General features: G+C 45.2%; 1 protein-coding gene across 1 annotated transcript in view; it reads right to left on the reverse strand.

Annotated features, from left to right (window-relative positions):
* Nucleotides 1–1,241: 1,241 nt before the first annotated feature.
* LOC147666019 (uncharacterized) overlaps nt 1,242–16,725 on the reverse strand; it is a 382,025-nt gene continuing 366,541 nt past the window's right edge. The window contains exon 3 of the mRNA XM_086949318.1: nt 1,242–1,673. Within this exon, the coding sequence (XP_086805444.1) occupies nt 1,242–1,673 (432 nt within the window). The remainder of the gene's footprint in view (nt 1,674–16,725) is intronic.

Consider the following 16,725-nt stretch of genomic DNA (forward strand, 5'->3'; position numbering starts at 1 on the left):
AGGAAGTAGCCGGGACACGCAACAGAAGCTTCAACAGGTCACAGAATGTCAAGACTGTTTTCAAAAGATCAAGCAAAATCGTCATCAGGTGTTTACAATGGACTCCACCTACGCTCCTGATGCACCTATGATTGAACTATAAGACACTAATTGCCTCACAGCAAGGGTACGCTGGACCACTAACATCACATAGGTGGACTGTCGCACCGAGGCGCAGCTGAAAGGTTTGGACTTCATCAGCACTGTGTTCGTGTCCAGGTATACCTGGTTAAAGTATGGATATGTGCCAAGATGTCCGGGTGCTCCCAGCTGCACCTGTCCACTGCTGTCCTGTGAACTGCATCTCAGAACTATGAGACTTTTTCAGTTACTTTTAGTTGTGTTCTCATTCCTTCCCACAGGTTGGACTGCTGTTTGTTGTTGCTTTTGTTTTAATAAAATGTGGGAGGAATGTTGTGTCCTGCTGGACACAGTCTAGTGTTTTGCCAGCCACTCCCTCGAGGGCTGGCCCATACACCTACCCCACACCCATCCAACACAGGCGTCACCAGTCAGGTGACCCTGCCAATAAAAGAGCCCGAGTGCACAATGCTCGTGGCCATTGCAAATAACTATAATCACTGTTGGTGTCCGTCATTTCCACAGCATGTGGGCCTCGGGCCCACGATAGAACATAGACTTACAGTAAAAAGTATCTCCACTGGTAAACGTACATTCAAATAAACAGTTCAGACCTGCCTACATGATGCTTTGAATTGGGCACGTAGGGACTTTAATAAATAAATAAGTTAAGTACAACGTAGGTGAATACCAGTGCCCCTAATGTGAATTCCCAACGCCCACTAACCTGAGAAGCCGTGCGTAGCAGCCACGATACTAGACTCATACGTTCACACTCTGTGATGCTGTACGCCATATATGCTTGTAGTGCCTCGTTTCTGCCCACAAAAGTCATCACATGTACTGTTCATTGTGTAGCCGTGCTATGATGTTGTCGCAATGTACACCACCAACTCTGTGTGCTTGAATGTGGCAAACTACATGGTTATTGTAATATGCATAAAGCTTAACGAAAATATTTTTTTTAAAGTACAACATAGGTGTGTGTGTAGCGTAGACATATGATAAAAAGAGTATTTTCAAATATTATCTCTTAAAATAGATAAATGAAACAGATAAAGGATTTCTAAACATGCCCATGGGGCATTTTTACACTTTTGTAAATATATTCCACACTAAACTTACTCTGGTGCCTTTGTGGATTCTTTATTACTCTCCATCCCTGGAAGTGCAGGAGCAGCTGGGGTGAAATGTTTCCTCTCGGTGTCTTCTGTAGTTGAGTCTGTTTCTTCCTTTGATGTGGGCACTGTAAGACTGCTGACATCGGGCTGCTTCTCGATAAGGGGACCGCCCTCACAGAGGCTAGACTGCTCAGTTTCAGAGTTTTCATTTTTTGTGGGTGCCTTTTTCTCCTCTGTTGATAGGGTCTTTGGTGTGAAATTAAACAGGTTTCCAAGGAACTGTAGAAAGTTATCTTTGGGCTGCCTGTCATGATCAGGTGCTTTGATTTCAGGCGATACTCTGGTAAGATAGTCCACATGTGTCTCTTCACTGGCTGCAAATTCTCCTTGTACTTCCACGGAGGAGTTATTTTCACCTTTATTATCTGAAATCTTGAATGAAGAAAAAGACAATGACTACGTTGTATAGCTTTGAAATACTCCAGCACAATCATAATCAAAGCAGGCTCATAAGGATTTACTGTATCATTTCCGCTCGCTCATTAACAACTCCATCAATGGAGTGCACCATGTAGTCACCATCAGTATAACATAACATGTGTATTTGTAAAGCGCACGCTCACCCCTGACGGGGCATCTAGGCGCTGAATAACAGATGTTTATTGTTACCAAACTCAACGGTACTCATTTTATCGACCTCCGATGGATGAAAGGCTGAGTGGACCCGCCGGAATTTGAACCTGTGACCCTGAGGTCGAACACAGGCCCCTTGCAGTGGATGCATTTGTCCACTGAGCCACCTGACCCGGCTTTAGTAGGTAGTAAAGGAAAGAAAAATGACCTATGCGGAAAGGTTTGTGTCTGGTAATAATGAATATTTCTACAAATAATAATTTACATGATTACCCAATAAAGAACAGTTTAAAGCAATGAAGACAAAATGGCTTCTCACAAAATAAACGTATGGTATGCCGCAAAGCTCTATTCTCTGAACCATTCCAACTAGTGGCTCCATGTTAAATGGCAACTTATGGCAGGATTTCATAAATTATCTGCATCTTTAGTTCATGGAGTGGAGCATCAGCTTATGTGAGTTTCTTGCTGGGAAGTGGGCAGGAACACTGGCAGGTCTCATCTTAACATACATTTGATAAGATGCTGTTTTAAAGACTGTATATACTTGAAAGCCATAATTAGTAGGGCAAGGGCAAGGAACACACTTGCAGGAATTAGGTATGTTCAAAATACTGTTCAATACATGTTAATGGCCACATTACCAAACCTTATAAAATTCTATATCACAGGAACAAGCAATACAATTGTCTAAACCAAGTTTGGGTCATGTGAGCAACACCATTCAACAGAGTTTGAAGATTCAAAAGACATAACACCAGAGTTTAAAAACAAAAGTATACACAAGTTTATTCAACAGTGCCTATGAAGAACAAATTCCCATATTGTCCTGCAAATAATTAAATCTTCATGCCAAAAAGGATGACTGAAAGAATGCTGGGGAAACAGGAAAATCTCCGAAGTGATGAGGTACCATATCATTTTATAAATGTTACCAACACATTATACACCAGCAGAACAAAGTCGTTATGTCTATAGTGCGGAAAATGATTAGCAATAGTCTCTCACTTGAGTTAATATCTGTGCCCACCTACTAGTCTCTCGACTGACTGTTCGTCCAACCATAAACCAACCATTTTTAAGTTTCACTTACCAGAGCAGGCAAGCTGTCTGCTGGCGAGAATATCTATTGTCTGCTTACAGTGGGCTTAAAGCATGCCCATTGCTTACCACTGGTTTGCTTTGTCACTCATTTGGTTTTTATTCGGTAGCATGTGTGAGCTTTCCTACCTTGTATTTGTTCCTCCCCTAAAGTATACCCTTATTACTTGTGTCCTTCCAAAGCTTATTTTTCATGCACAACTCTTTTCTTTTCGGTTAAACACTCCATTAGAATGCATGTGTTTATTAGCTGTCTCCATCATATGCTTCTCTTTACCTTCCACTCTGTGTTGTTCTCTCTCACTAGTGTGCTTCTCCTTGCCCCATCCATGATGCACTAGCCAGTGTTAGTTGTTTTCTCAGCCATGAGATTCTCCACACAGCTCCATGTTGCTCTCTTGTCCCTGTGATTCTCTTCTCCCTGTTCTTCATGTTGTGCACTGCCTCCACCCAAGCTCTTTGTGGTGCTTCCCCCAGCAGCAACCTTTATGTTGCTTCTGCCCTCCTACTCTCTGTGTTGCTTACACCACCCACCCTCTCTAGGTGTCGCATTTCCTCATCCTGGCCGCTCTCTGTGATGCTTTGGCCCACCTGCTTTACAAACCAAACATTTTGAGGCACTGCTTTTTGTGTTTTTACCAATCCAACTCTGATCGGAAAACATGTCCTCATCATTTTGTATTATCAAACAAACAATGCCACACCGACTGTTTTTTTCCAAATTGTATTCATTCATGGCTGCTTTAATCAATAACAGCGATCACCATTTGTTTTTTTAAATTCTGTATATAAACATCATACCCAAAAGTTATTGTCACACACAGGAGATCACATACAACATATATTCAAATGTGTTAATCCCTCCCAACGATATAAATCTCAACAACACAGTAGACAAACACAAATAGGACACAACCAAATATGACAACATACCTGACAAAACACATTTTCAATTCACGACAAAACAAATTACAAGTTCGCAATATTTACAAATCCAAATGAGAGCTTAAGGATGATCACAGGTATAATTCTGAATGCAATTTAACAAATAATTCAATTGCCCTCACATCAATGGACAAGGCACCTCTGGGTGAGCCTAATTTTCACACCCAGGTTATGATTTGTAAAAAAAAAAACAGATTACCATCTAATGATACCCTGGATTACAATAATATTCTTCGAATCACATAAATATTGATACACACTAGGTGCACAAATGATGGTCAACGCGTTTCAAACCCTTTAATGTCTCTTTTGCGGGGTTCTCGTCAGGACATGGAACTGATGTCTATTTCTCACAATACTGGTGATGTAGACACTCGGCCAATTCAATAATTTTAGCTGGCAACCAGGACTGGCACTGTTCCAACAAGGTGCAAAATCAAATTCAAATTTAGCATTTGTACGAGGTAGAACAATTTGATTTCTTTTGTAGGCACTTCTGCATGGTAAGCACGCTTACAAAACGATGTGGCCAGCTAAGCACTGCTAAAAACAAATGGTAAAGGAAATAGGTCCCAAAAGTGAGATCAATTGGCTTTGCTAATGCGGATTCTTTTGGAGTGTCTGCTGCATGTCCACAGTAGCCCTTTTTGGACTCAAGATTTTCTGCTCCTTTTCACTTTCCAGAAACACTTCACTAAAGGGGTCAAGGAAGTCAGGCAGTCCAAGGAGGTCATATAAATCTCGCATGCCTAGACATGAAGTAATGCCTCAGAGATGCACCCCTTCAGAGAGTCCCTATATTAACTACTCCCTATTCTCCCAGACAGATTACCAGTGTAGGTTATTGGTTGTGGGTGACATTGCCACTTTCCGAGTGCCTTAACCAAACGTACCACAAAACTCAACATACTGTTTTCTGCGCTGCTGGTGATGACCTCCATCACTGTTTACATGAAAGCAGCTAGTGCCACTGCCCCACTTGCCCTTTGCGACAGGTCTATCCAAGAGTGGGAGTGTTATAAAATAGCCTTTCAAGAGACATAAGAGTAGACTTTCAGGAAATCAACTCTTAAGGCATTATGGCTCTTATGTCACATTGCAATCGAAGCAGGTGAGTAATCGGATTTGGCATGCAAGGCAGTAACATTGCTTTTAGGAAGCGAAGGTAAACTGGCCTTAAACTGCTTAACCTCCCCTTCTGTGGGCTCGCTTCTTTTACATATTATATTGCTGGGATTCAGTGGTTAAAGGTGCCAACTGAAAACCTGAAAGCTGCAAGTCTGATGAAAAGTATAACGTTCAACATGTCCTGCTTCTATTCTGCAGAAAAAAGTGATATAATTTAAATCCCTGAATAATAACATAGTCGCACCAATCGAAGCGCCTTCCCACCACCGAAAGCAGCATCAAGGCAGAGGGAGGTGAGAACCTTTCCTAGCAATATGGAACCTCGCAGCAACAGTAAATAAGACATATTTTCTCCTTCTGTTAAGCAGACTGGTGAGAGGAATCGCCAGAAATAGAGTACCAGAAGGGCACAAAGATCGGTGGATGTTAAACATTGTGCAAAATGATTAGGCCTTTATTTGAACTGGTGATCCTCCCTTGATGTTTCAGTGAAGATGTTTCCTCCTCACCACCAGAGTCTTCTCCAATGGGTCTTCATTGTTCTGCTAAACCAGTTTGTTCATCTCAGTCTCAATGGAATGTATTCCTGATAGATTTTGGTATGTAAGAAAGGTCAGAAGCATTAGTTAGCTGCTTCTCAATCAACTGTCAAGGTACAGTGATGACTGGCGCCATCCTGTCTGACCCCATAAACCTCAACAACATAGAGATCCCTGCGCTGAAGTTAAGGTTTCCCATCGCTTAACCAGCAAATAACTTCCATGACTTCCTTTTTCCCATTCATTATAATGTGACAATCAGATATGGAATGTTTTTATCAACGTCCATCCCAGCAGATCTCTCCACCATGTCTTCCTCCATCGTATGTTTGCTGAAGACAATAACATTTAAACAAAATATCAAGGAATGCACATCCCAGTGCAGTAACCTGCTAAGTGGACTATGATCATAAGAAATACCATAAAGTGTTCAGCAGAGCTGTTTAAAGCAGCCAGTTTACTCAAAACCATTAACTGCATGCCTCTCTCTCATGTTTCTTCATCCATTACACTAAGGGCTGCTTCCCATAACACAATAACCGCACCTCAAGTGGTCATCAAGCCCTACATGGAAACACTTTCCATATAGGATAAAAACAAAGACAGGAGACTTCCAAGCACGCACAGTACACAGTCTAGCATGCTTCCCAGGTAGGCAAGCACTTTGGTGCCCACATCGGGGATAAGTGCTATAATAATGTGGAGGTGCAATTCAACAGTTCCAGATCAGTTGCAAATCAGCCAGCTATAAACCCCAAGTTTCTTTAAAGTAATCTTCAGAGGCCCTATAATCATATCCTTATTTTGAAGGAAGTACATTTTTGTATGCCCCCCTGACAAGTAACTACTAGTCATGGCGACTAGTAGTTACTTGTTTTGCTATCTTGCCACAATAGGTTTCCTAAGAGAGAGGCTCTATATGTCAAATGTATCACAAATGGTACAACCAAGGTTCCCACTCGAATTCCCAACTCAGAGATGGAGAAAGATAATCTTGTATTGCTGCAGAATGTTTGGAACTACATTCATGGTCACGCTACACACATGAACTTCTATGCCTCACTAACCACATCTTAGACATAGGAAGGAGTTGCAACTATCCATTCTGAGCAATAAACAACATTTAAACTGTACTCTATCATTCCAGGCATTAACTTTTGCCTTCCCAGTTCCAACATGCACTACGTTCGCTTTAAGTTCAATATTTTTGTTTCCCAAAATACGAGCCTCTAATGGTTATGTATACCCTGCATTAAAAGGTGCAGAAAACCTAAAATTCCAGCTTTATATTCACAAGTGATGGAGTCCTTGCTTGTGGAAGAAACCAGCAATACGTTGATAGTGGTTTCCTTATTGCCACTGAAACTCCATAACTATTAACCTTTTGGGGACAGGACTAATAATGAGGTTTTACTCAGCAACCTCTTTAGGTCGAGCCTAGAGCAGCGCATGCGCTGCATGCTCGACTTTAGAAAGTGGGTTTTCAAAGTGCTACCAGTGGCTTCAAGCTTGCGTGCACGCGCGCAGTCGCCATGTGGGTTATTGTCAAGGCTCATTAAGCCTTGCGTGCCTCTCTCCGCGCTTCCATTCCCCCCCTCCCCCACCACAGATCGCGTCACTCTGCTGCCATTCCACTCCCCTCCCCTCTCTACACTGCGGCCAATGCTTGTTTATTTTAACACCAAGACGCCACGAAGCTGAACATGCGCCTTATGTTATAATGCAGTCTTCTACCAGCCTATTTAACTTTTCGTTTGGAACTAAGCACGTCCTTTTGTAATATAATGGGTCCTATTGTGAAGCGCTTTTTTTTTTTTTTTTTTACTTTCAGCGCGCCACTCGCGGGACGCCTCCGTCCAGGATGAGTCTGGCCAGGGGAGCCATGTTTTCTTGGAGTGTAACTCGGCGAAACTTTTTTTTGTCTCACCACTGGAGAAACTGAATTTGGAGCTGTGTGCGCATTGATTGGAACGGGTTACAATAACAAATAATGTGCCTTGGAGGAAGACGCAACAGCAGTGTCCCCTGTTCCAGTTTACACCGTGAACTTCCTCGGTCAAGATAAAACACAGAAGAAATATAGCCTACACCGGCCTTCTCATGATGGTTGGACACGCATTGGATAATAGGTCGATCCACGCATTAAAAAGCTGTATAGACCCGTCATTAACATGGAATCCTACAGAGACACGGCAGAGGGCTGTTTGTAGTCTGTAAATAAGCCTCGGCGCAACAAGCGCTCTCCTCTCCATTTAGACTACAAAGCTGTTAGCTGTTGTGGCAGAGGAGCAGTGCGGGTTTATGCAGGCTTTAAACGTTTGTTGTGAACAGCTCTTCACATCGTTTCACCGACACTGGGGCAGTCCCTCTTCCCCCACCCTTTGCAATCTCATTCCCTGTGCTGTGGGTTCCAACTGAGTTTCTGTCGGGTGTCAGGAGGCCGAGGGTCCTTGAGGCTGCAGCGCTCACGTGTTTGCTGTTAATAAGTATTTTGTTTTACATTTGTTTTGGCAATGCTCTATTTAATTGATCTCGAGAAGAGTGTTTAGGTGCAGGGGTGATTGGTGTTCACCCCTGCCAACATTCCCCACATAGTTCTGACGAGTCGTTGCGTACAGCTTGCAATAAAGTATACCTTCATGGTGACCTCCCACCAGCCTTTCCCCAGCAAAGCAGATACGGGGTGCCCTAGCAATGAGCTCCCTGGTCCAGCTCAGGCAGTCTTCCTATACCAGACTGTCCTCATACTGAGTTCTCGAGCAGCCTTAAGAGACGCCTTCGCACTGAGCTCCCACCAGCCCACCTTAGCATATTTCACATACCGGGAAACTCTTGCACTGAGCTCCCCTGTGGCCTCCAGAGACTCAAATGACCTCCCACCAGCCATCACATACTAGGGTGCCCTTGCATACTGGGTTGTCCTCGCAGCTCGCACTGAGCTCCCCAGCAGTCTTCAAATCCCAGTGTGCCCTCGCGCTGAACTCCTGAGCAGCCTCCAGATACCGGGGTGCCCACACACTGAGCAGCCCGCCCCCAACAGCCTCCCCCTTCTTTGCCTCCCCTTGTTTTCCTTCCTGACCTCGGCTGACTGCAGCTAGCCAACTGGAATGAGGCTCAGTTCAGGGTGACAGGAAAGTCGGGAATCTGCAGCCAGGGACTTGATTCCTTTGCCATTAGAAGAGAAAACATGTAAAAATCGAGAACTAGGGGCGTTCTGGTACGAAGGGCAGCGAGGAATGTTGGTGGCATGTTTCTGTGACCGGCAGGGCTGGGGCAGTGTCAGTCGCATGCATGGCTCCCTCTAACCAAATTTTACTATGTGGTGTAGGCTGCACTTCATAAATGTTGGGTAACGTTAGAGGAGGGGTGAGAAGTTTATCTTTCAATAAAGCATGCTATGTAGGAATGTACCTGGCGTGAAATCTGATCGCTAGGGGAGGACCTCGCCTACAGAAGTTGCAGACACCAACTAGGAGACTGGCTTAAGGAGAAAGTCTCTCTATTGTCTAATTTCTTTCATCCACACAACACTGTCTCCTCAAACAAGGACAAAAAAAAATATGTAAAATTGCGTGTGCACACATTTGAGAGGTTTTGCCTTTGGTGATCCCGTAGTCTGCAGGTGACTCACAGTTCTCGGGTGCAGAACCCCAACTTTCACACTGCATGCATTTTATGCTGGAGTACAGTATTGAACTCTCACACACAACCTTGTGCAGTTTAAAAGGACATGTAAATTGACGTTGGGCCCATTTTCCATACCAAGCCTTGAAGTCCGGCTGATTGACATCTAAGCGCCGGCTTGGAATGGTAGGAGAAACTCAATTTTCCTTAGGTGCAATTTGATACGCTTCACTGGCTCTGTGGAGGAGTGACGTTTTTCTTTTAATTTCCTCTATACATCAAGCATTGGCATAGCCAATAGGTCTCGCCTTTGGGTCCGTATTTAATCATGCAGCACAATATCCTTGGTGCAACATCAACTGTTGCATGGCTAAACACTTATACTATCCCAAACACAAGACCTATTGGCTATGCCAATGCTTGTTTTTCTGGCTACTGGCTCTCAACACATTTACATGTATGTGAGCCTCTGTATGGTACAGTACAATATATGGAGGCACGTGGGGAATTCCATATTAGAAGCCCAGGATCTTGGAGAGGCATATGGAAGTGGGAGAGCCATCCCAGACCGATTTGTAGATTGCTTGCATTCCTCAGAGCTGAGTGTGACACAAACACACTAGATGAAGGGAGAGCCAAGTTATCTTTCGCACTTCAAAACGGTTGTTTGATTTTAAGAATGTCACTGAGGCCCGGGAACATTTAAGGAAGGAGGCGGAGCTGATAAGGGTATCGTAATAAATAGGGTTGGGGGCCTTTGTGAACGTTTCACAGGTATATATTAGTGAGGCTGACATCCAGGTGTAACCCTCTAATCACTCCAATGGCCTGTGCATGAGGATATCAAGTTTCGAAGCTTCTTGGACAAAAGACAGGACAGGGAAGTGGGAACTTCTAAGGGGGAAACACCCATATCACAAATTTCAAAGGCTCAGACCATAAAAGACTTCTAGTCTGGAAATGGATTATAAAAAAGGAGAGTTTGAGTATCCCAAAAATTTCAAACTGAAGCTGTACATCAGTGGGGAGGTGATTAGCAAAACTTCTGCCTGTTGCGACTAGGACTTAGGACTAAGGTCTGCTAGTTTACCTACTGGGTGAAGAGACATCACCCAGGAGAATCAAGACCACTCGCCATGGAAAACAGATCACTAGCATAACTACTGAGGACAGAGGACCCTGTGAGGAGGACCAGAGTACCTAGAGGTAGATCCAGAGTGGATCCAGTTTAGAGGACTCCTGAAAATAGTGTGAGACTTTGGGTCGGCCTGGAGGACTATTTTATAGATTGGGCCCGCCACTTGAGTGCTGCTGTTACCACTGCATGCCATGTGGAAGCAGTGGTGAAGATAAGGGTTGGTACCCTGATGCAACACTGTGACAAGAAGCGGGCTGGAGCCCATGCAGTGTTTAACAGGAAGGAACCATTGGCTTTTGGGTGTTTGCGACCCCTGAATGACAGGTGGGAGCCGCAGTGAAGATAACAGCCACCACCCTGGTGAAGTGCTATGACAGGCAATGTGCAATAACCTGGCATGCACAGTTCATGATCTCTGTATGCTAGGTGAAGGCTACAGAGAAGATGAGAGCGTCACCCTGGTGCAAAACTGATAAGAAGCAGGCCATCGCCCATGAAGTGTTGTGACACGATGGGCCAGTCACCCAGCGATAGCTATTAGAGACCCACGTATGACAGGTGGGGACATCGTTGAAGATGAGGACCATCGTTCTGGAATCTCTTCCGCAAGAGCAGTGTAGTGAATTGTGACCCATGGGAGAAGAACATTGATTTAATCATCCGAGCAAAAGGAGACCCAAGACCGGCTATCAGGAAAACTTACTGCATGAATAGATGAGCATCAAAGACACCTGCTGCCTCTCGTCGCATGCAGCATCCAGACTTCTACTCCCTGCTGGGCCACTAAAGCATGCCTGGGCCTAAAGCACTGCAGCTCCAGCGACAGTGGTTAAGTATGACTGCCGGGCCACCAAGTCTCTGGGGGAACTTCGTCTGACAAAAAGGGCTTCAACGCTGGGACACAGACGTTTAAAGAAGCCATTGTGGAGATTCTAAGAATTGTACTTTCTAGCGTGGCCTAACCTGAATTATTGCCTCATGTGAATGGAGAATAGCCTCTGTCCTTAGACAGGGAAGTGGGGCTCTGGGACTTACCCTGACAACGCGCGGGTGCTGGCCCTAAGAAGACTGGGTGTATTTGTTGTGTGACATATTTCACTTTGGGTTCCTATATAAATACTACTTTTTGCATAAAATCAAGGATCTAGATAGACAGTCATTTATTTGGGTTGCCAAGCAAGTGTTGAGTTGTGGGTCTGTGTACACTTTGCATCTACCACCTCCCTGAGAAGCTTGTACTGCTCGACTTGTGCTGTTAATCACGACCCATAGTAAGTTGGTTCCCTGGACATCATGAGTGAAAGGCCTCAACCACCACAGTTGGGCTCAGTAACTCCTCATGCCCCATGGGCATCTAAAAGGGGTTGGGAAAAAAGGGTACCCCCATTGCATAATGTGTTAATAGTATTTCTGCCCAATCATGTTTAGTTTCAGTTTGAGGCTTTCTACAGTAGGGCATTATTCCACTAATTAATCAATATATGTGAAAAGATCAAAATTACTGATCAATGTATATAAGTCCAATCGAGCCTATCATGATTTGACCAGTTCTGAACATTATAGTACATACTGCTCAATGTTAGATTTAAGTTTGTATACACTTTTTCTGTCTTAGGCTGTTTGGATTCTGAAGTACATCAAGCCTTCCTGAAGTGCCTTTAGAAAACTTCTACTGACAGTTCATCCTTCTTTTATGGGGAAACAAAATGACAATTGGTCGCAATTTCCATACTCTGAGCATGCCCATCGAAGTGGTTGCAAGCACTCTGACTTCCTCAATTATACCACTAATTGAGTTAAAACACCATGCCCCTACCCTGATTGACCTTTAAAAAGATGCAAGAAATTGTTTCGGTTACACAGGAAACTTCAGCTGTATACCAACTATTGGTTTTGTACGCTTAGCCCTTACCCACAACAAGAACAAAAGCCACTGCTAGGATTATGAGGATCCCATGGAAATATTTTATTTACGGAGCTTGGTGACTGGACTGCTTCAAAACAAGGCAACCAGACACTGACAACTACTAATAAAGCTCGTCCTAGGCGATCACTGGTGTCAATCTTAAAACACTGCATTGTTAACTTTTACATTGCAGTTGAGTTGCTACAAAAAATGTATTTGTCAAGCAAAAAGTTCAATTAAAGCCACCTCTAACTCCAGATGAACCATGTTTAAATTTGTGAAAAAGCTTACTAACCCTCTTGTTCAGCTAGTTCAGTAATTACTACAAAATAAAGTATGTGATAAATTGTGCTCCTTTTTTACCAACGAGGGTTAAACAATCTATGAAAGTATTAAAAGTGACACATACTTCAACAAATCATCAACAGACCAGACATTCTCAAAATGAGCTAGACTCTTCAAAAGGCAACACATTTCCAAATTGTAACTCATTCCTGCTATTAAGAACGATACAATCCAAATACTGAAGTCTATAAGGTCAGGATCACCTGATATTTACCCTGCCAGACTTTTACACAACAGAGCAGAAATAGTGGCACCTGCAATCTGTCTCATCCCGAACCATTTCTTTGCATCTCGCAAGGTGCCTTTGTCAAACCGTTACTGGAAAAATACTAATATGGACCAGCTGTTGGTGTCCAGTTATATGCCTACATCTCCCTTCCCCTTGATCTCAAAAACATGGGGAGAAGTATCTTGCTAAGAAGTTATCAATCCACTTAGAAGAAAATAAGTAACCACATGTGGCTTCCACTACGTTTCAACCTCAGAAGGGGAACAAAACTACTCTGATCTCCTGCCTGGATGAATTAAGGTGGGTTTAGTATAGTGGACATCCAGCAGGTCTCATCCTTTTAGACTTGATATGGCTGATCACACTATCATGATCAACTGTTTGGCAGGCATAGGCCTTTCTGGGTCTGCTCTTGCTTAAGTTTTCTTTGCTTTGGGTAAGTCAAAGTAGTTTGCAATCAATGACCCCTTTCAGATCCAAAGTAACTTGGGTGAAATGTGTGATCTCTCTGGGATCCTAACTGTTCCCCCTCTTGTTTAACATGTAATCTGACCTTTAATTTGCCTTACTTGTTCCTTTGGCCTGAACTGTATTGCGTATGCTAAATACACTCCATTTTTATTTCACTTTGAAAGTCCCACTGAAGTGATTCAGCGATTTCTTATGCCCTGCTTTGCTGCTAGCCAAACCTGGATGATTAAAAACATGCTGAAGTTGAACACACACAAAACAGAACTTTTAATAATTGGTCCTGAATCTTTTTTGAGTGACAGTTTATGACTTCTAATCCTGGGGTCTCCATCTAATATGGCCAATGTGATAAAACATTTAGGCTTTAAAATTGTCAGAAACTTGTTTCTAAATATACAAATCAGCCATGTAGCATATGCATCCTCTTGATTGAAACTCCCCAGAAACATTCTCAGGGCCATCTTACCTGAGGTTCGGACTACAGTAGTCGCATCATCCATACTTTCTAGGATCAACTAGGTCAATGCTGGGCCTGCCAGAAATTTGTTTTAAGCTTCAACTGATTCAGAATATAGCCATAAAGCTAGCTCTTGGAATGCAAACATTCAAGCATATCACTGAAGCCAGCTGTTAATTTAACTGGCTTCCAGTTAAGTTGAAAGGACTGTTTCAAGTTTCATGTCTGGTCTATAAACTGGCAAACTGTTATGATGCCCTGTTCTTATAGGCTGAGCTATTAAAAATATACTCCCGGACATGTTTTGTAATAAGTCTTGCAAGAGCCATATTTTCCAGTTTCAAAAAAGTCTGTCTAGGAGCAAAGTCTTTTTCAGTTCAAGCCTTTAACTCTAAGCCTTGGAACCAAATACCAAGTGCCTTCCAAACAATTGTAGATTTAGGGCGTTGTTCACAAGAAATTTAAAAAATCTTCTGGTCTAACTATAAGGACAATTGTGGTCCGTTCGGAATAGTAGGATACCGCCATTATTTTATTATTTCTTTTCTCACTCTCCTTGCCCCAGGATGGCTCTGTGATGTATGTTTGCATACTAAGTAAGTATTTTCATTCATTCAGCATTAAGAGAGTCTATGGGGAGGCGTGGCTTGAGCGCCGATGGGTGAGGCGGCGTGAGCACTCAGCTCCGCGCTTGGCCCCAAGTTTATCCTGTAAATTGCTCCTGAAACCGGCTGATTTTGCAGCACAGGGTGTCGGAAAGAGAGCCCTTGGGATCCCGACCGAAATTGTGGACCCGGCTGCCCCGGAGAGGACTGAAAGTGGGGGTTTCGTCAGCCGGGGCATGAGGAAAACAAGATGGCGGGGGCGTGACTCACAGCGGCGGTGGACCTGCACCGGCATCATCGCAGCAGCAAGAGTAACGAGAGGGTCCCGGGAGCCCCATTGCCCACATTACTAGCGGAGCCATTGCAACGGGCGCACAACAGAGCGGAGCGGTGGAAGGTGCTGGCTGCGGCGTCCCCGGACGGCCGGGTATCATCACTGGGCCCAAGATGGTGGCCGCGACCCGGTAGGGCTACTGCCTGTCGCCTGACAACGGGAAGACCGCTGCCTGCATAGCGGGGAGATTAATCGGGCTCAACGCGGAGTGGCTCTAGATGATGAGACGGCAAAAGAGTCGCAGCCGACGGATCGGACGTACAGAGCTCTGGAGCTGCATAGCGCTGTATGGGACTCCTAGTTGCTGCCTGTGTCACTGGAGGTGCAGCTGAGCGAGGAGACCGCCGCCCGCAGTGGGAAAGCGGACACAGCCGTCGGAGGAGCCCTGCTGCGGTCCCTGGCGAGTGCATGGGTACGGGCCTGCACCCGATACCGCGGAGGTGGGGCGGGGAGCAGGTCTGGGCCCCGCATGGGCTGGGGGCTGGAGCGCGCGACTAGTGATGCGAGAGTGACACACCAGGCCCGGTTTTGGGAGAACTGCGGGAGCCCTAGATGCTGAATACTGCTGCCGGCATTGTCTGGAACTGCCGTACATCCCCCTGGGGGCTTATATGTAAAGTGGGCGAAGTATGAACACGGGAGAAGACCTGCGAGTTACAGCTATAAGGCAAACACCTTATATGAACATGGGACCCGGCGCTGGGGGACACACGTAGCTCACTGCCTTTCAGGGGCTCGCACAGCAACGGAAGAGCCAGCACTTGCCACCAGGGGTGCTCCAGGCTTTATCCTTGCACAGCGCTGAGGTCATTGCCCCGCCATAGAACTCCCAGCAATCGCACTGAGGCGGCTGAGGACTGTAGCTGGTGGGTCCCCTTGCCCTGATTTCTGGGTGCTCGAGTGGCTTTTTTTTGGGTTTGCTGACCGGAAGAGGATCTGCTTAGATAGAGTACCTTCCATCATCAACCATGAAGCCAAAGGGTAAGAAAGAGGACGCTGCGGGGCAAGATGGTGGCCAGGGTGCGGGAAGCGAACCCAAGGAAGAAATAACAGGCATTGGGCTGCGCAAGATATTAGAGGCCATAGCCTCCACTAAAGACTCACTGCATCAAGATATTGCGCAGGTCACGACTGGGCTTGGGCTCCTGCGCGCAGATCATGCAAAATTAGCGGACAGAGTGCGAGAGAACGAACTCACTATCCAGGAACTGAAGCCGGCACAGACCACAACACACGGCAGGTTAGAGGATGCGCTGGAACGCCTAGCAATACTGGAAAAGAAGGCAGAAGATTCCGAAAGTAGGAACCGGCGCAACAATATACGCGTGGTGGGTTTGCCGGAGAAAACGGAAGGAGCTGACATGTTGGCCTACCTTGAGAACTGGCTCAGAACAGAGGTTGCCCCGGTAGGGCTATCGCCCTTCTTCACGCTCGAGAGGACACAGAGTGCCGGCTAAACCGCCGTTGCCGGGCCAGCCAGCACGACCAGTGGTGGCGAAACTGCTCCACTACAAAGATAGGGATGTCCTGATCCACAGGGCGCGCACAAAAGGGCCCTTTAAGGTCGACAACGCCACAGTTACGATATTTCCAGATTACACCCAAGATGTTCAGAGACGCATGACCTCTTATCTGGCGATCAAAAAAGAGTTGCAAGAGGAAGGAATCCAGTACTCCCTGATTTTTCCGGCGAGGGTGAGGGTGATCCTGGATGGCACAACCCACTTCTTCCACACGCCTGAAGATGCATGGACCTGGTTCAAAACGTATAAAGCAGGTACGGATAGTCGGGCACACGGCCATGCTGGACCATCGAAGCCTTACCAGATGCGTAAATCACAGAGAATACGGAAACGATCGAAGGCTCAGCAGAAACAACAGCTGGCTCAAATGGCGAAAGACAGACAGGGAGCACTGGCAGCGACGGCCGAAATCACGGGATCGCAGAATACAGAGTCACTGGCAGGAACGGATTCGGACGATGATACCTAGAGAACGGAAGCAGAACAATCTGAATCGGATAGCGTGA

Source organism: Lissotriton vulgaris, unplaced genomic scaffold, assembly GCF_964263255.1.
Source record: "Lissotriton vulgaris unplaced genomic scaffold, aLisVul1.2 SCAFFOLD_821, whole genome shotgun sequence".
NCBI classification, from domain to species: Eukaryota; Metazoa; Chordata; class Amphibia; order Caudata; family Salamandridae; genus Lissotriton; species Lissotriton vulgaris.